The 19,174-nt window shown below is 51.6% G+C and overlaps 7 protein-coding genes across 7 annotated transcripts; 3 read left to right on the top strand and 4 right to left on the bottom strand.

Moving 5' to 3' along the window:
- Positions 1-569: 569 nt before the first annotated feature.
- Positions 570-1,184, top strand: CABS01_02883 (uncharacterized protein; the record flags this gene model as incomplete). The annotated part of the gene is made up of 2 exons (XM_060536261.1): positions 570-759; positions 817-1,184. The coding sequence occupies 2 exons, from the start codon at positions 570-572 to the stop codon at positions 1,182-1,184; spliced, it is 558 nt and encodes a 185-aa protein (XP_060394173.1).
- A 251-nt stretch (positions 1,185-1,435) lies between these two features.
- On the bottom strand, positions 1,436-3,676 carry CABS01_02882 (uncharacterized protein; the record flags this gene model as incomplete). Its single annotated transcript, XM_060536260.1, has 3 exons — positions 1,436-2,368; positions 2,426-3,126; positions 3,202-3,676. The coding sequence occupies 3 exons, from the start codon at positions 3,674-3,676 to the stop codon at positions 1,436-1,438; spliced, it is 2,109 nt and encodes a 702-aa protein (XP_060394172.1).
- Positions 3,677-4,442: 766 nt separating this feature from the next.
- On the bottom strand, positions 4,443-6,716 carry CABS01_02881 (uncharacterized protein; the record flags this gene model as incomplete). The annotated part of the gene is made up of 3 exons (XM_060536259.1): positions 4,443-5,077; positions 5,132-6,140; positions 6,192-6,716. 3 exons carry the CDS (start codon positions 6,714-6,716, stop codon positions 4,443-4,445), a joined length of 2,169 nt encoding a protein of 722 aa, XP_060394171.1.
- A 279-nt stretch (positions 6,717-6,995) lies between these two features.
- On the top strand, positions 6,996-7,307 carry CABS01_02880 (uncharacterized protein; the record flags this gene model as incomplete). Its single annotated transcript, XM_060536258.1, has 1 exon — positions 6,996-7,307. One exon carries the CDS (start codon positions 6,996-6,998, stop codon positions 7,305-7,307), a length of 312 nt encoding a protein of 103 aa, XP_060394170.1.
- Positions 7,308-10,134: 2,827 nt separating this feature from the next.
- Positions 10,135-12,529, top strand: CABS01_02879 (sugar transporter; the record flags this gene model as incomplete). Its single annotated transcript, XM_060536257.1, has 8 exons — positions 10,135-10,318; positions 10,548-10,623; positions 10,701-10,746; positions 10,811-11,195; positions 11,377-11,631; positions 11,730-12,139; positions 12,193-12,262; positions 12,318-12,529. 8 exons carry the CDS (start codon positions 10,135-10,137, stop codon positions 12,527-12,529), a joined length of 1,638 nt encoding a protein of 545 aa, XP_060394169.1.
- Positions 12,530-12,655: 126 nt separating this feature from the next.
- On the bottom strand, positions 12,656-13,661 carry CABS01_02878 (uncharacterized protein; the record flags this gene model as incomplete). The annotated part of the gene is made up of 2 exons (XM_060536256.1): positions 12,656-13,357; positions 13,419-13,661. The coding sequence occupies 2 exons, from the start codon at positions 13,659-13,661 to the stop codon at positions 12,656-12,658; spliced, it is 945 nt and encodes a 314-aa protein (XP_060394168.1).
- A 507-nt stretch (positions 13,662-14,168) lies between these two features.
- CABS01_02877 (ABC-2 type transporter) lies at positions 14,169-18,989 on the bottom strand (the record flags this gene model as incomplete). Its single annotated transcript, XM_060536255.1, has 8 exons — positions 14,169-14,714; positions 14,771-15,157; positions 15,214-15,800; positions 15,863-16,545; positions 16,599-16,884; positions 16,945-17,720; positions 17,779-18,091; positions 18,146-18,989. The coding sequence occupies 8 exons, from the start codon at positions 18,987-18,989 to the stop codon at positions 14,169-14,171; spliced, it is 4,422 nt and encodes a 1,473-aa protein (XP_060394167.1).
- Between the last annotated feature and the right edge of the window lie 185 nt (positions 18,990-19,174).

Genomic DNA, 19,174 nt, shown 5'->3' with positions numbered 1-19,174 from the left:
CAACCGTCCGCACCGGAAGCAGAGCGGCTCAAGAACTTGCGACGTTTCACCCGCGTGGATCCCACCAAGCTTGTCTTGCTTTCGTACCTGGAGAGCCTCAGCAACGCTTGTTTCGCTCCAGGGATCACCCTCGGCTTATTTTCAACGATGGCAACTTGCAGTTGGTCGTGTGCAAAGAGAAGAACGGGGTACCACGTTAGCTCCCGTGGTTCCGGCCAACGGTTAGCCTCCGCAGACCGCAAGGATTATGGGAGGATGGCTTGGAAGCTATGATCGCCGGGTCATCAGCGTCGGATCATTGACATCTCTCTGTCAGCGACAAGGATCACATCGTCGTCGGGCTGAGGCCGAGTTGTGGTATTTGTAGTCGCAAGGCCGCCCATCTGGCCTTGACGCTGCATCGTCCGGTCTCTGCTCGCCTTGTCTCATCATTCATACCATCGTGCTGGTCACTCGTTTCTTTCAATCTTGTCTAATCCAAATACTGTCTTTTATTCAAAAACCGCGAGACTACCTGCACTTCCGCTTTCACAGGCCGATAAACAAACATCCCAAGTAATTACTTCAAGATGCGCGCTTCAATCACTGCCGCCACGGCGCTGCTCGCCGCTTTGGTTTCTGCTCATGGCAACATCGTCTCGCCTCCTGCCCGTGGTGTCGGCGCCGCAATGGCTGCAGCGTGTGGACAAGCGAACGTGAAGGCCGTGACGGCCGATCCCACCATTCCCTTGGAAGACTTCACCAACCCTCCTGCAACATGTAAGCAAGCCTATGGTACATGAGCGAATGACCCAAGTTACTAACACTCTACCCAAGGCCAACTTGATCTATGCAGAGGAGCCAAGTTCGAGGACAACAAGGCCAATGTCCAGACCTTCAAGGCTGGACAGGTCGTCAACATGAAGGCCGAGATCCCGATCCCCCACGAGGGCCCCATGAATGTCTCCATTGTCGATACCGCAACCAACAAGGTTATCGGACAACCTCTCATCGTCTTCGACAGCTACGCCGACGAGAACCTCGCGGCACTGCCCAAGAACAACACCGACTTTGACATCACCATGCCCTCCAACCTGCCCGCGGGCACCTGCGCTCAGGCTGGCCAGTGCGTCGTTCAATGGTTCTGGGTTGGCACTGCGGCGAAGCAGACATACGAAAGTTGTGTAGACTTTGTTATGGCTTGAGCGATTAGAGTATTGTCGCCTAGTTATAGAGCAATGGGAGGTTTTTTGAGCGCGTTTGAGCACGTAGATCAGCATCGCATCCCTGTGAATGCTGTACCATTTTGAAGAGCTTTTTTTTATTACACTTTAATTGTCCATGACAAGGAATGCGAAACACTTTATTTCCCCTTGATGTAACAAAGCTTCGTGGCACCACTATTGTGTGTGATGACTTTGTCATGGACGATCAGTCACTCATGTTTAAAATGACATCAAGACGTCCAATCCCCAAGTAATAGGTCGAGCGGCATATTTTCCATGAAGTCTATGGAAGACTCATTGAGTAGCATCCGCAGGCTTGGGTCCGCAGCATCGTCATCAAAAGCTGGTTGACTTTCACTATAGAAGGCAAAGTCATTCTCACTCGGCAGATCAGCAAAGCTCTGGGTCGGCGCGACAAAGTGGGACGCCGCCGGTCTCGCTTCAGCCTCATCTAACATTTGAGGAACCACGGATTGGAAGTAGGCTTGATCCAATCCCAAGTCCAATTGCGGTAGAAACTGGAACTGGTTGTGGATGCGATCCAGCATCTCCAGACATCTTTTCGCCGATCTGCTCTTCTGCGCCAAGGTCTTTAAGCAGGCGCGTGACTTGGAGACTGAGTGCTGCCATGCAAGTCTGTCGGTTTGGTCTGTGGAAGTGCTTTTGGTGAGATAGTTTGCTTCCAGGACTAGAGTGGCCTGGAAAAGAAAGTATGTCGCGTACCACACGATACCCTGGTGTAGAGAAACTTCATTCGCCATACAGAAAGTAGCAATATCATGAATGCTTTGCATAGCAACGTTCAGGCACTTCTCTTCCGCCTTCACTTTGGTGGGCAGGTAGCTGTGGTGTTGCTGACTGCCGCGCCAGAGGAGAATGCGAAGGTTCTGCTCTTTCCAGAGCACGACCGCTCGAGGCGCCCGGAACCACGATGGGCAGTCGGTCTGGGTGAAATATGCGGGCAAAGCTTGTTCCCAGCAGTTCAGATCTCGGTCCATTGTTTCGGCCACTCTGTATTCGACTTTTGTTCCGGCGGTTTTTGCCAGTAGAAACTCATGATACACAGCATCAGCAATTTTGGCTAGCTTTGCTTGGGCGATAATTGCTGAGTAGGTAGTTGGGTAATTGACCGGTGGCGGAACCGGTGCCTTGAGAGGCAGTTCCTAGAAGAAATGAGCAAATAGGAATCAAAAGAATCGAAACTTAGGAAGACAACACACCTTATCGTCGATATTTCGAGGAATCCGGGTATCTATGAAATCTTCTGACATCGCGGGTGGCCTCCCGGTGGTGATGTTAAAACCACTCTCGAAACAGTAGATAGTCCAGAAGAGCTGCCGTCGCCGCTCATGTCCTAAAGTATCTTCTAACCCTGGAGGTTCGCGATGAAGACCTAAAGCCAACGCCATTCTGTACGCCAAACCGCTAAAGTTGTAACCAGTATTGGTCCTATCTCTCTTCTGTAGGTAGTTGCTCATAAGCAAAAAGGCCTGAACTGTCTCGATGGTGCCAGACTCAAGCATCTGAAGAGACAGACTGGACCGCGCTACGCTGTAGTAGCTTGACTTCAGATGCTCTGACTCGGTGCTAGAGAGCCAGTGGCCGATGGCTAAAACCATTTGATAGACGACACGCCATGGTGAGTTCGTGGGCCGTTGACGACGCCCTGCTTCAACCCTTTCTCTGAAAATCCTCTCGTGAAGAACCGGGTAGGAGGTATTGTAGAGTAGGAAGTAGGCATCGATCAACCGGCCAGCGATGTATGACGATGGCAGATCGAAAGGCTCAGGTACCGCGAATCCGGCTGAACTGGATGATCTACGTTGTCTTTTACGATGCGATGTGTGGTGGTGAGTGGCTGGATGCGCAACGTGGATCACGGAGTCGATCTCCCCAAGCAACTGGGAACCGGAACTGCTCCCTAAGAGTTGATGTTAGGCATCGCTCATCGGTCAACTGTCCTCCGCAGGCCATTCTAGAACATGGCTAGGCTTACCTAAGTAACCAGAGTCGTGGGTTGGTAGCATGGCCATTCCGTCATTCTCGTGGCCTGAAGATTTGAACTCTGGCGACAGCGACCCTTCGTGCCATTCGTAGCTATGAGGTGTGACTTCATCCGAGTCTCCCAGCGGGGAATGTAACGAGCCGCTTCCGTCATCATCTTCATTTCCTACTGACTCCTGCTGGTTCTGCGTCTCTCCGAGGGCTGAATTGATGTCAAGCTCCGGGTTCAAGGATCTGATGAGATTCTGGAGCTGCTTGCACCGGAGCTCGGCTGCGTCGAGGTTCTTCCGGGTCAGAGGCGTCCGATCAGGGGGCTTCTCAAAGCTGCACGTCTTGCCTGTTTTGGCGCAGTACGAACATGGGTCGTTGGCTGCGCTGCCTCTCATGCATCGGCTTTTGCGCTTCTGGCAGTTGACGCAGGCCCGGACGGTGCTTGGATTGGGACATCGGCGGCTAGAGTTCGGCATACTTCGTTCTTCAACGTTCAGTCCTTGTCATGAATAGTTCGACTCATGTGGAACATCGGGGGCCAGAGGGCCGAAATTGAGCTCAAATATGGTTTATCGTCTCTGCAGAAATCTCTCGAGGCTGCGTGGGACATCTCAGGTCTCTTTGGAGAGTCTTAAGATATTATCAAGCTTGCATACGCCTCATCAGACAAGTTGTCAAACTTCGAACTTTTGCTCTACCCCTCAAGACGTTGTCCTCGGAGCACAGTCGCCCGATGTACGCCACTCAAAAGCCACAAATGCGGGATGAATTGCGGGGGAGCTGGGTGGGGAATGCGGCTTGCCTCACAGACCATCCCAAGAGAGACGGACATTGCCAAGAGCTTTGATGATGGCCCCGTTTGTATGAGCAGAGTGCTTCCGCCTCCCAATATCATAGTACGCCAATATTGTCCGTGAAACGTAGAAAGTCGGCGAAGATGGCTGCGTAGATCAAATAGTGTCAAGCTTGTTAGACTCGAAGTACGACCCAAATCTTGCCATCTTCCTTGTCACGATTCTTATACTAGGAACGTGGCATGTTGACCATCAGGAACTGTTGGGGCGGGAACGTGCAGAGTGTTTTAGATGTTCTTTTCATTAATATTAATTATTGCTTGATATTTGAAGTCTAGAGCCAAGAGTCTAAGAAAAATTAAGGAAATCACCCCCTATCACTAAAACGCCACGCCATCTTTCTAATGTTTAGATCTGAAACCATAACGAAATTGATTGCTCGATTCGCTTATGCAGGGATAATGATCAAATCAATGATAGTGCAGTAGCTGAGAGGTGCAGTCGCGCCGGAGAAGGCGTAGATGTGCTGGCCAGAGCCCGTGTTGCCGTCGCCGACCTTGCTCGCCTGGCGGATGCAGAACTGGTAGGCCTTGCCATTGGACTTCATGAAGACCTGGGAGTTGCCGTTGGCGAGAGTGGTGTAGGAGAAGATCTTCATGGCGCTGCTCTTGTTGTTGGACCAGTAGAGCAAGCTGTAAGTGGACGAGGTGTCGATGTAGTAGTAGGCGTTGTGAGTGACAGAGTAGAGGCTGCCGTCTGCGGCCACAATGAAAGTCTCACGGCTGCCCTGCTTGTACCAGTTGTCGGTCATGTGGGTGGCATCGTCGGACAGGGCGTACTGGGAGTTGGGGTTGACGATGGGGTTGAGGCTGAGGTAGCCGATGGTACCAGTAGGAGCGCTGGCGGCGACGTTGATGGTGGTAGTAGAAGTGACAGTCTGGACGACGATGACGGTGCTGGTGGCTGCAGTGGTGGTGCTCAAAGCCGCGCCGCTGGTGATAGTCTGGACAGTGGTAGCGGAGGCGGTCATGGTGCTGGTTACGGGGGTGGCGAGCAGAGAGCAAGCAGAAGAGACGACATCGGCTGGAGAAAGCAGTTAGTATCAAGCGGGTTGAGACAGAGGAGAATGTAACATACCAGAGAATCCGGAAAGACCAGCGGGGGTACCATCGCGGCGAGCCTTTCTAAGAGTGGTGGTGTTGGAAGGAGTGACATCGGGAAGGGCAACAACATCGACGAAGTTTCCGTCATCATCCTTGGTACCGTTGACGAGAGGCTCATCGCGGGCCCAGAGACCACGTCTGACCTTGATGGAGTGGTCGAGGGGAGTGGGATCATCGTGGAGGCAAGTAGTGGTGGGACGGGGAGGCAGGTCACGCTTGAGCTGCTTGGTGACGGCAACCAGCTGGGTGGTGGTGCTGTAAGAAGTGGTCAAGGGAGTGACAGTCGAGACGACCGTGGTGGCAGGGATGGTAGTGAAGTCAGTCTCGGTGGCGGTGGTGACCGGGGTCGTGTAGCCGAGGAGAGAAGAGCAGTAAGGCTGAAGGCTGGAGGTGACAATGGCAGAGCTGGCACTGGCGACGGCGCAGGGGATTCTGGGCTTGCCGGCGTCCGTGGCGTTGGTGTAGGAGAAGCTGTAAGAGATGGTGTAGTGGTCACTGCCGCGCCATTGGCCGTTGTTGACGGCATAGCTGTTGTCCCAGGACTTGGAGTACAAGGAGCAGTACTGTCCCTCGGGAACTCCATTCTTCAAGACGAAGAAGGTGTTGAAGAACTGACAAGTCTGAGCAGGGGCGTTCGCGGGAGGGTGAGCAACGTTGTACTCGGACTGAGCGGTACAAGCAGCAGCGCAGAGCTTAGGATCGAAGGGGCCGTCGGTGAAGATCTTGGAACCCAAGAAAGTGTCGTATCCAGCGCAGTCGAGGGGAGCGTTGATGGAGTTATCTCCCAAGTAGACGGCGGAGCTGTAACCGGCCTGGTCATCGGCACGCTGGGCAACGTAGCCGTTGGATCCGGCAATCACAACCTCGAACTGGTTGCGCCATTGGCCGCGGTTGGTCGCGGTGTTCTCGTAGACGGGACCACCCCAGAAGACACACTTGATGACATTGGTGCTGGCCGGGTTGGGGCAGGCATCGGCGGGTTCCTAAATGGAGTCAGAGTCTGGTTGTTTGTGTTGATAAGGTTCAAGACTTACAATAGAGGGATCACGCTCGAAGTAGATGTTGAAAGCAACACAGCCGTTAATGGCATCGCACTTGGAAGCGCAAGCCTGAGTGTCATAGCTAGTGAGGGTAGTGTAACCCATGTAGCCATAGGCACTGCTGGATCCCTGCAGGTTCTTGAAGGTGTTGAAGTAACCAGAGGGAGTGGCAGCATTGTTGGCAGCCGACGAGAGGTCTGTGTCGCTCAGGAAAGCGGCCGAAGTGTCTGGGTTGGAGACGGGGCCGTATCCGACGGGCTGAGGCTCGCAAGCGGAGCGCTCAACGAGACGCTTCTTCTCCGACTTGACAGGCGCAGTCTCCTGGGGAAGCGGGCTGGCCTTGACCTCGGCGACGACACTGGCGGCAGCAGCGTTGGCATCGTAAGGAACGACAGTCGGGGAAGCACCAATGGGGACGGTGGTGTGAGGCGGCTCGGGAGCATCGTCAATGACCTGCCAGACAAGGTCTTGGGCCTTGGCGAGCGCGACAAAGGCGCTGATGATAGGAGCAGAGCGCATTTTGATTGATCTATGTCGAACAAGAGAAGTCGATCGAAAGAATGAGCTTTCAAGGATCGGAGCTCAAGGTATTAAGAGAGTGAAGAGGAGCGAAGAGGCTTGAGTTGACTGATGAGATATTTTGTCGATAATGGCGGATATTTCAGTTCCTTATGTACTCATCCCACGACGCCTCTGACCTCGCAGTCTAGCCAAAGCTTTTTACTCTTCCGTTCGCCAATACCGCACTTGCGACGACAACAGTGCGCAGCTCTCTCCACGGCTCGCTTCATCTTCACGATGCATACAATAGTGTTGATGCTGAGTGCTCATTTCCACATCACGCGGCCGGCAAGAAGCGGTGGACAACTAGGCCCGGAGCTGGACCACGGAGCTGTACCTTGGGATTGGGAAAGGCGGCCGTATCTTGTTCGCTCTAAAGGCCCTTGCTCCCCTGCTAGACAGCATTTCCAGACTGTTGGTAACAGATTCTGGACCCCTAAGGCCGCACAGATGGCTGTATTGGGCTTGAGTCGCTGGTGTTCTTGGGTCAGGTCGATGATAGATCCACGTGGGTTGAGCGTGGAGCCGCCTTGCCCGTTGCTTGATTGAGGAATTCAGCTCGCAACGGGAGTTGTAGCTGAGAGTCCACGGACCCAAAACAGCAGATTTTACCTAGCTCAACCCCTCGTGCCTGGTGGAGATCCCCAGCTTGCGTAGGAGTCTGGACTCGGATATGCAGGGGTTGACAGCAGGGGTAACGGGCGGCTGACGATCAATAGTCCAGCAAAGTGGTGAGAGACCGCTTGTTGACCTATGATGTTGCTTCGGCAGATGAGAAAATTTGAGGGACAGTCCCTGACTACTCTGCATCGTAAGGCGCTAAGCGAGTAGACGCCATGCTTTTGATATGTTAGTCCTACGGTGTTACCGACGGAACGGACGACGAGGATGCGCTGTGCTCCTGAGTCCTATCGCATGTCGCCGATCAATCTATTGAGCAGCTAAGACCAAAATAAGCTTCCTGGGAAACCCAAAAAGATGGGAAAGCGATTATCGATGTGGTCCCACACAAGTGGATGCCGGGGAGAAGTCTGGAACAAAGAAGTGCACAGCATAACATGCCTAGGAAACATTACGCGATCTTCCCGCTCGGATTTTCCCATGAGTATTCGGAGGCATCCAAATTTTCCGGTGCTTCTCGACTAGAGTAAGATTCGATTGAGCTGATCAGGTGAATTTCAGCTTCGGATATATTACTGTTTGTGCCACAAGCTTCACTGTTATCAGATTCTCGGGCAGGAGTTGGCCTTTAGGAAAGAAAATGCCTCAAAGCATCTCAAGACATGTGTTCATATCGTCAGTTGACAGGGTGTTTCCGGTCTTGCTCTTCGATGAACCCTCATCTAAGTACATCGAAACTTACTACATTTCCGATCTTACATATAAGGCCATCTGAATTCTAAAACTTTGCTCAAGACTGAACTGTTGCGATGATGAAGCAGAAGCCATGCATCAATATTACCACAGCAGTTGCCACTCAAAACCGCAATGTGCGAAGAAGCGAAAAAGTAGAAGTGAAGTTATCATGAGGTCCAGAAAGGGCAAGGTCCGCGCCGATCGTGGCGCCGGTCTACACTAGACTGCCGCGAAAGCGAGTACGGAAGAAATTTTGCCGATCTCGACTCTGATTGCACAGATGATGAGTCGATGCCAGGTACTAGCGCGACTAGCGACAGTCCGGCTGAGCACTTGTGCCCAAGTAGGACTGGACCCCAGTGTTCCTGGCTTCATGGGCTTGAGGGCGTCGCCATCTTCGGGAGGCCGCGCGGTCGCTTCCGTCACATCCGCTTTCACAAAAGCCATGTTGAAGTCGCCTACTTCCGCCTCCTGAACGGTTTCGCAGCTTTTCTCGCTAAAGTTTGAACGACTCTGATCTCGCTTCACATACAACTATTACCTACGAAGGACAGCAGACAGCATGCCACTATTGCTCGCATGTATGTAAGAACGTGAACGACTTCGAGGGAAAGCACCGGAACGAGCCGACTTACCTCCCTTACCTTTGCTTCATGATTTTGTACGAAATTTTGCTGTTCCCTTTCAGTGCACGAGCCCAGATAGAACGCCGAGCTCGGCACCCACTCCCGCCCTTCGCCGTTTCGACTTGGCAGCCTAGAATCTCGTGGCTTGAACTGTCAAGCCACAACGCCTGATGAATAACGCAATGAGGAATAGACGCAGTTCCATCGGCAGGGGCGACAATATTGTGGCTTGCTGTCAGAGTGCTAAGCCAGAGAGACTATGAAGTACGACGGACAAAAGCCTCCAGTCTGTTGTATGCCGCGCGTATCGAACGGCATCTCGATGATGAAGGATTAATCCAAAATAGGTGAGGTTTTCACAAATAACATAACGCTCGAAAAGGGCCAGTGCGCGCAGCATTGCATTTTGTGACTTCCCAAGTTGCATGCCTGGTGTCCAAAGTCGCCATGTTGCGGTGTGGCTTGGATCACAGGCAGAATCAGATAATGAGGCATTAAGGGGTTAACGATAATTACCATAGAACAAATTGGTTTTATCGCCTAGGAAATATGTGTTTTAGGGGAGTCCCTCATTAACTTCCCAATGGAATACTTCTTTCTTGCAAACCCATGAGGTGTAATGGGCCATAACTTAGCCTCTTCAACCTACCATCATCTAGCGAATTAAGCAATATTCGATTTTGGAGAACCGTGAATAAAATATCGTAACAATACGAGATTATTTTCTGGATATGGTCCTCCGCATCTTATGTATGTTCCTAGACGTGAAGGGAAAAGTGTGCCGCCTTCTCCTCCTGCAAAGACTTCTTTAACTCACCCAACATGTGTATGGTCAAAAGATCTGTGACCATGATGTTGAATCAGCGGCAGAATTGGTGTCACCTTCAATTTTCGGTCATTACGGTAGATCGAACATTACCTACCTAAGCTGTGCACACAGTGCATCCGGGACCAACGGCATTGGAAGGGAGCTTGATGACACCAGACTTCCTGCCTACCATATTCTCATCTTTGACTACTGGACCAAAAGAGCATCTTTGTAGAGGCTTCTACCAGAGCAGCTGGACGTAATCCTAATGGATCTTCATCGGGAATATGTTGTCTTCAAGTATTACCAACACGATGGGAATTAGTCACACTAGAAATCAGCCTGGAGCTAATTGACAAGAATTCTGCTCGAGTTTCATGTCAAATCGAACGTGTTCGTAACCTAATTTTGGCGGGAGACAAACGAGGCTGCGGTAACCACCGCTCTCATTGTGAAGTCCGAAAACGGAGCCGTGACATAAGTACCTTATGACATTAAGACCCGGGTGTTGAACTCAAAACGGGGTGAAAGCTGATCTTTCTCGGATGTTGATGGAAGGATTGGGTCTAATGTTAATGAAGAAAGCATGTCGGGTAGAACAACGCCGACAAACTACAAGTTGGAGTCGTCCGATGAAAGCATCCTCGTCGCCTCCACCTTCGGAGCACAGCGCGCCGACAACAAGATTCAGGCTTGCGGCACCGTGGTAGCATCCACTTTCCCCAGTTTCCCCGGTCATGGCAAGAACCCCAGAGAGTCTGACGTGGGTCGTCTGGGGGGCAATTCTCCGATGATGCGTTACGTCTTCTTCATGTATAATCATGCTCTTTGCTCCTGCAGCTGCAAGTCCTGACCTCTTGTTTCTTGGACTATCAGGCTCCTACTTCTACCCTATCAATAAGATACTATGGTCGACATGGAGATCTCGTATGGCGCAGCTGGTAATACAAACCCAAAGTATTGGCCTGAATGACGAGCGTCACTAAACATCATTACTAGGCTACAAAGGTCTCGTTCACGAGCCATACATCTTCTTTCTCGCATGTTTTGCAAGCATTGGTGGTGTGTTATTTGGGTAAGTTTTCACGCGGCCTCCTGGCCTCTTTGATGAAAAATCAAATTGAAATGCAAGACTGATTGAGGCTCCTCCAGTTACGACCAAGGCGTAATCAGTGGCGTTCTCGTGATGAATAATTTTGTCAGTCTGCGTTCAACTCCTTTGCCGCCCGTGGGTCTCAACAACCTAACGCCTATCCCTACAGGCCAAACAATTTCCAACGCTCTCCGAAGATGCGACTCTCCAAGGGTGGATGGTGGCAGTACTCACACTGGGAGCAATGGTTGGCGCATTGGTTAATGGCCCAATTGCTGACGCCCTGTCTCGTCGCTGGACTATTCTCCTGGCCAACATCATCTTCCTCATCGGCTCGATCATCCAAGCTGCGTCGATCAACATTCCCATGATATTTATCGGCCGCTTCATTGCCGGGTTGTCGATCGGCCAGTTGTCCATGGTTGTTCCCCTATACCTGAGTGAGCTCGCGCCGCCAAACCTTCGAGGAAGTCTGGTCGCGCTTCAGCAGCTTGGCATTACAGTGGGAATCATGATTGCTTTTTGGCTAGATTACGGGACCCAGCATATCGGAGGTACAGGTGACGGCCAGTCTCCTGCAGCTTGGAGACTCCCGCTCGCTCTCCAATGTGTGCCCTCAATAGTACTTGGAGCTGGGACCTTCTTTTTACCATACACCCCGCGTTGGCTTTTGATGAAAGGTATAAATGATCGGAACCTTAGGCGACTAGCCGTATACTTACGTTAAACCACTAGATCGCGAGGAGGATGCGCTTGCCACCCTTGTCCGCATCCGGCGTGTCCCCCCAACAGATGCTCGGCTTAAGCTCGAGTTGACAGAGATCAAGGTCGCAGCCCGATTTGACATCGAGACAACCGCCGAGTTGTTTCCTGGCGTCACTTCACGCCTGAAACTCACGTTGGAGAGATACAAGTCGCTATTCGTTGTTCGCCATCTCAATCGTCGCTTGGTGATTGCCTGCCTCCTTCAACTCATACAACAATTTACCGGTATGTCCTATATCTGATTTGATTTTACTACTTGGTTGTATCCAAAGTCTGGTGGTAATCTCAGCGTCTTCTTAATGTATGACTAACAACAAGGCGAGGCATCAACGCTATCATCTATTATTCGCCGACAATCTTCCGGAACATAGGACTCTCAGACAACTCCATAGATCTACTAGCAACTGGTGTCGTTGGGGTCATTAACTTCTTCTCCACCATCCCCGCCATCATGTTCATGGACAGATTGGGGCGGAAGAAAGTCCTCCTCATCGGCGGAGTTGGCATGGGGGTTTCCCAACTCATTGTTGGAACTCTTTATGCTGTCTACAAAGACAGCTGGGCAAGCAATAAGTCAGCTGGGTGGGCTGCTGCGTTCTTTATATGGGCCTACATCGCCAATTTTGCTTTCAGCATCGGATGCGTCAACTGGATTGTGCCTTCGGAGATCTTCCCGCCTGGAGTCCGATCCCAAGCGGTTGGTCTTGCGATTGGAACCAATTGGCTGAGCAACGTAAGTCAACACGAAATGCTGATAGTCTTGCACGCAATGCTCACATTCAAAAGTTCATCGTTGCTCTCATCACTCCCCGAATGCTCGAGGCGATCACATTCGGCACATTCTACTTCTTCCTGGGTAAGTCAGAAACTCCTTGGACTGTTGAGTGCATGAGTTAATACTAATTTGTCAGCGTTCTGTGTAATTCTCATTGTATGGGTCTACTTCTTCGTTCCCGAAACCAAGGGAGTTCGGATCGAAGAGATGGACAAGCTTTTTGGTGGTAATCAAGGAGAGGCGGACATGACCAGAATGGCAATTATCAGGCAACAGTTGGGATTGATTCAAGGGGATGAGTTGACGAAAGAAGTTAGTATGGGAGTGAGCGAGGTGGAAAAGGCATGAAACATCGATATCTAATCTATTCAGTGTTCGACTCGAGCTACCAAGCTCTGAGAAGTTTGAATTAGTGATTAATGTCGAAGATAGCCTTCTATACCTGGCCACTTCGTACGCCATAATCAGGGGTGCTTAGGAGGCTGTACATCCAGCCTGCATGCCTAGAGGATAGCACATTCGGGGGGAGTCTAGGTGTCTCTTTGCCTTGATAGTGCGTTCCATCATGAGCCAAATGATGACCGGTAAAACTCCTCCTGGAGTAGGCACGACAACAAGATTGCTAATGTCGTGCACTCCAGGATCCAAATCACCCATTTTGGTCTTCACATCAAAACCGAGGTCAACTACCAGCTTAACCCCAGATCCAATCATGTTCGGTTTGATGGATCCGCCCTCGTTCCGTTCTGTCATAATAACGAAGTGGCGCTTGGAGTCCTTCCAGTCGATGCTATCCAGTTTACCATCGATCGCTTCCAGGATTTCGACGTGGGGAAGATGGCGCATCAAGTCCGCCTTGAAGCCTGACGTGATGATGTTAGTGCCTCCCACCAGGACGATGGTCAGGTCGAGCATCCAGGCTTTTTGGTAGGCGTCAAGTAGCCGTCTCAGGGCATCCGCTGCAATATTGGTCGCATATCCCTTTGCGTATTCCTCAATGTGCTTTTTGGTGTAAATGCTACCCATTATTTCGCGTTCCTCGAGATGGTGTGGTAGAGGTCGCTGTATTAGAATGCCATGGGTGGTTTCGTCTTCATTCAATTCCGCAATTTTATCGAGCGTCTCATCGGCCGAGGCGTCAGGTGGAAGTCGATGTGATATGTATCGAATTCCAGCCTAAATAGTCTAATGTTAGTTCAATCCTCTCAATCCATGCTAGGTAGAGTGATGTATGTACCTTAGCAGCCACCTCGGCTTTGATCTGCAGGTACTCTTTCGCATCGCTACCAGTGTCGAAGTATATTACCCCTAGCGTTGGTTCAGTACTATCCCGCGATCTGTGTCGGTAGCACCATCGCTCTATGTCCGCAGACACAGGGAACCCTTTGAGAAGAGAAGCGCCGGGGACATGTTCGAAAGTAGGCTGAGATTCGTGCTTCTCAACAATCATGGCATCCCCTCCAAATGTGCTCAAAGACATGGCGAAGCGCGATGCACTCCAATCAGAGGCACAGACAGACAGCCACAGAATCGAAGAACCAGCTACGAACCCAAGCTCCTTTGATGGCAAGTGTCAGAGGCGACAGCCCGATTTTGATGTTCTGCAAGACGCGTCGAGCATGGGGGTAGGTTGCCTGGCGCGACGGGCCGCACTGCTAAATGAATGTCTCAGAATCCCCGACTGAAGACGTCGATCTCGGTCTGCAAGAAGCCTCAGCAGCTAGCGCCGGTGGGGGTGTGTCACACGGGAACGTCCAAGATCTTCATTCGTTTGTCGTTTTCGAAGTGAAGACAGTCGCGTCATTCTGCAGCGAGCCTATGTATTCCTTCGGCTGTGCTGGATGCAAGCCAAGCAAGTCTCGTTTGGGGCATATGATGCGAAGAAGACGGATACCCCAAGCTGCGAAGGATTGGGTCTTACTATTATACAGATGATTTACGTATTCGCGATGTTCAATCGAGTCTACTCTATGTACTTCCATCCAGATCAAGCTTCGGTACGGTCGGTGGTGCTCTGCTTGCCGCGCCCAAAGATCTTGCTTGAAAGCTTTGAACACCATCTCGTCATCGTCGCAATCCCAAAAGACCATCCCCGGATTCTAACAGTGTAAACAAAGAAGTACACAAGAGCCCAGTTGGCAACGGCAAAGGCAACCAAGATGCCAAAAGCTGGCCACTTATCGCTGTTGTGGACATTGAGCGTCTGCATGTACTCGCCGCCGTTATTGTATGGACAGTAGCCGCAATTGGACGTCGCGTTAGGGTCCTCCAGGTAGCCCGTCATCGCGACCTCATTGACGAACCGGTCGGCGTATTGGCCACAGGTTGAGCCTGGAGGCGGATTGAACCTGGCAAACTCTGTGGAGCTACACTGCACCACTGCCGGTGGGAGGACGGCCGAGAGGACGCCTCGGCTGAACCAGGTTGTTGGGTTGATGTAGTACATCCAGTACCTCCAGAATGAGGGCATGGAGGCATAAGGCACTAGGATACCGTTGAAGATGGCGATCATGACGAAAAAGAAGGGCAGGATCTGTTGTTGTCAATGTTAGAAAGAAATCGGAGCACAAGTATGGTTCAGTTACTTACGTTCGACACGGTGGAGTATGAGGGCCCGAAGGCGGAAATCCACTGGCCCCAGCTGGATTGGAACAGAGACCAGACGAGAACCATGAGATAGGTGTAGCCAGAGACAGACGAAGTAGCGGGGAAGCCGACGGGAAAGTACCACAGCAGCCAGTAGATGGTGGCAGATACGATAGCCATGGGGATTTCACAAACAACGTTGGCTGTGCAGAATGCAATCCAGCCATATGTGCGACTAGGCAGTTCGCGGTCTTCCCACAGATCTCGGTTCTGGAAGAACTTGATCACGACGCTGTTGACAACTGTGGGAGGTACGAAGAAGATGAGAATAATGGCACTGAACATGCGGTTCTGCATGCCTGCGATGTCGTTTCCAAGCATCCAAAATGTCTAAGAAGAAGTTAGTACCTGCCACAATTCAGGAGAGAACCAGTTGCCAAACTTACGAATCCGTTGAAGATACCCATGATCGTATGCACAAATACTCTGCTATACATGTACTGGGGCTCTCTCCAGTGTTGAACAAACATCCTCTTCGTGAGAAGGAGGCACTGGTAGGCAGTCGAGGCCGCAAACTCCGTCTGCGCCGTCGACCTCTCTGGCGGAGCCCGTCTCTCGGCAGTGATCTGATCGATTTCTGCAACAATGGCACTGTGCTCCTCCGAATTGCGCCACTCCTCGTTCCAGTCGATGCGCTGGCCATCTTTGATCGATGGTTGCGATGCCGTCTCGAGGATGAACTCAGCGACGTTGCGGCTTGGTGGGCAAGGAAAGCCTCTCTGTGTGAAGTAGTCGATGACAACTGAGCCATTGGTGCCGACGGGGCCAAAATAGAAAGTGTTGCCGCCTCGGTTGAGGGCCAAGATCATGTCGAACTGCTCGATGAGATCGGAAGAGGGCTGGTGAATTGTGCAGATGATGGCTTGCCCAGCGTCGCATAGCTTTCGGAGGAATCGGACAATGGAGAATGCAGATTGGCTGTCGAGACCACTCGTGGGCTCATCGAGGAAGAGCAGGAGACTTGGTTTAGCAGCTAGTCGTATGTCAGTTGAGGTTCCCAGGTGAAGCGAGGACTTCATCAGATAGAAGGCTTACCGAGTTCAACTCCAATCGTGACTCTCTTCCTCTGCTCCACGGTCAAGGAAGATATGATGGCGTGCTGCAAATCACCCAGTTCCAGAAGGTGAATGATCCGATCCACGTACGCAATCTTCTCCTCACGAGGGATCGCACGTTCCTGCCGGAGAAGCGCAGAAAACTCCAATGCCTCTCTGATCGTGGCGGTACCTTCGTGGATGTCTCTCTGCTCACAGAAACCAGTGCCTCTCTGGAACTCGGGCCCCAGGCTAGCCCCGTTCACAAGCATATCCCCCGTAACGACACCAATCTTTTGTCTCTGGGCGATGGTGTTGAGAAGAGTCGTCTTGCCAGCGCCCGAGCTGCCCATCAGCGCAATCATCTTCCCAGGCTTGGCATATCCGCAGACGCCGTTCAAGAGTTGCCGTTCGCCGTTGCCGTAAGGGACTGTGTAGTTGATGGCCTTGAATGTGAAAACACTTTGGCCGTCGCCGATGGGCTCAAATGCCTCGTCGGTCTCTTCCGCAGGCCTGCTCTTCTCGTTGTCCACGTTCTTGTCATCACGGGGTTTCGCGAAAATCAGGGACTGGGCACCAGATCCCTTGAAGCGAATCGTGTCGACAGCCAGAACGGTCATGGCGAGGAAGAAGACGGTGAAGGCGATCATAATGCCAAAGTTACGCCATAGGTTCGCTCTCGAGCTACATATTGTCAGTGTGAACCTATGAGGGAGAAACTGGTATGCGAATCTTACTATTGAAACGAAGCCTGTAGATAGTCAGGACCGCTGACGATGGTGCTGCCCATGGTCGAGCCAGGAAGACTACAGCCTTGATAAGTGGGATCGGATCCGGGGCCGCGTGGCACGAGCTGAGACTCGCTGCATTGCATTTCTCGTCCAAAGAACTCGTTGGCTTGAAGGGCTTCAAATCCGTATGCTACGGGATTGATGTAGTAGATCCAGCCGAACCAGATGGCGTCGCTGAGGAGATTGGGTTTGGGGATGACATATCCCGTCATGATGAACATGATGTTGAGGACTGATATTGTCAGTTAGATTGATCTTTGAGAGAGTTACTGAGCCGGATAAGCGGACTTACCGACGCCAACAAACCGGATAGAATCGTCAACGGTGGATGAAAGTGAGGCGAACATCCGGTACATGGTTGTTAGACAAAAGGTAGCCGTGTACACGATGAGTGTGTAGATCCAGAATTTGGAGGCGTCAACGTCGAATTGCGCCAAGAAGTAGACTGGTACGGAGAACAAGACCGTCATGATGAGGATCAGTGGGAAGTCCAAGAGCATCCTCGCAATGACCACAGCAGATGGCCTGTAGAACGCAAACACTCTCTGCCTCTCAATCGTCGTTCTACCATCAATCGCAGGGACGAGTTCTGCAAACTGAAGCCATCCGATAAAGGCAATCGAGAAGAAAGCCACACCGCCTCTCGCAAAGACGGAAGACGTGTCCTGTCCGGAGCCGTAGAAAAGCGACGAGACGATGAGACTGTTGGCAATGATGATGGCGAGCTTCGTGTAAAAGGAGCTCCGGTCACCCCACAGGAGCCATGCCTGGCGCTTGGTGCAGGCAGCCACTTGTTTGAAAAATGAGACGGTATAGATGGAGTCGCCGATGACAGTCTTGCTCTTTGCGTCCTTGACGGTCGCTGCGAACATTCGGTGCTTGTCGTTGTTCGCTGACCTGCTGCCCCGTTCGTAGTCCTCGACATCTTGGAGGATGCGCTGGTAGTGTTCGCTCTCCAAGAATGTCCGTTCAAGCTCTTCCGGTGTCTTTGGAGCCGTTTCTTCTCGGCCGGGTTGGAAATGACGGGCATTCTTGTCGGCGATGGAAGTGAGAAAGTCGGCAGTAGTTCTGAAGGGCAGGTTTGTTAGCTTCTCAACCTTTTGATAATACGTCCACTATCACTCACTGTCTAGGAGGGCATAGGTATCCCAAGTCCTCAAAGTATTTCTTCGCCTCATCGCCAGGTCCCTGGAACAGCATGCGTCCGTCATCTATGACAAGGACCTTATCCATTAATTCGTAGATTGACTCTCCAGCTTGGTAGAGCGTCACGAGGGTCGTCCTCCCGCTAACATCGGTGTAGACGCGGAGCGACTTGGCGAAACTGAGAGCCGTGCTGGCATCGAGTCCTCGGGTAGAGTTGTCCCAGCAGACAACAGATGCTCGTGTGGCTAGTGTCTCAGCCAGACTCACACGCTTGCGCTCCCCTCCAGAAACACCTGAAAAGAGTCAGTCGGGGCTGGCTCAAGGTTGTCAAGGCCTGACCTGCTCACCTCGAATATGTTCGTCGCCAACCAGTGTGTTCTTAGTGTGATCTATTCCAAACATTTGAAGAAGCGAATCGAGAATCAGTGGGATCGTCCATTGCTCTCTTTTCCGTGTCTTTGTCTTCAGAGCGAACCACAAAGTCTGCCAGACCGTGAGCGATGGGAAATGCCGATCGTCCTCTTCGCAGTACACGACTTCGCCTCGGTATCGCTCCAGTTGATCTTCTGCCGGTATAACGCCATAATGTACATCTCCATCGACCTTGGCGTATTCGTCCCGGTGGTTGGCGATGGCCTTCAGAAAAGTCGAACATCCGGAACCTGGTCGCCCTAGAACTAGCATGATCTCCCCGTGTCGCACCGTTCCTGTCATGTTCCTAATGAGATCGACAGTTGGCTCTTTGTGAATCTTTAGTTTGGGGAAGATGCCAGTGATGAAATGGTAAAAGTCCGGTCCAAATGTGTTGACTAGATCTCGGGGAAACGTCGTCACTTGCTTCGTCGATGACTCGATGCCCTTGACTGTCAAATTCTTGAAAGAAACACCTAGTCTCTTTGCTGGCCCGCCGCTCGGTGTGCGCATGTCCATGATTCCCCTCCTGAGAAAGTCGGGCAGGTCGAATATGTCATTGCCAGATAGACTAGGTGCGATTGTCGAGTCACTCTCTCCTCCGGCATCGCCATGGTGTTCTGAAGGCTTCCGTTGATATGCAGTAGAATGGCGGTGTTGAATCGTGCTCAACTCCTTCTCAAGATCGTGATACTCCTCCAGTGCGGCGTTTACTGAGATTTCGCCTGCCGCATTTTCGCCCCAGCGGCCGTCTTCCTCTGGTCTCGCGGCCCCCGCCATGGTGTTGTTGTCGAAATAGAGAACGAGAAAGACAAGGGTATCTCTGTGAGTACGAAAGTCTATTGGTCAAGTTGATGACGCTGAGAGTCGATCAAGTAGGTCGAGGTAGTTGGATAAGAAAATCTGAAAGAGGTGAAAAATGCAAATGATCAACAGTAGCAATGGCAGAAGGCTTGGACGTCAGG

The sequence above is a fragment of the Colletotrichum abscissum genome (genome assembly GCF_030869225.1).
Source record: "Colletotrichum abscissum strain IMI 504890 chromosome Unknown Scaffold_5.1, whole genome shotgun sequence".
Classification (NCBI taxonomy): domain Eukaryota; kingdom Fungi; phylum Ascomycota; class Sordariomycetes; order Glomerellales; family Glomerellaceae; genus Colletotrichum; species Colletotrichum abscissum.
This window is presented reverse-complemented; position numbering and strand designations above follow the sequence as displayed.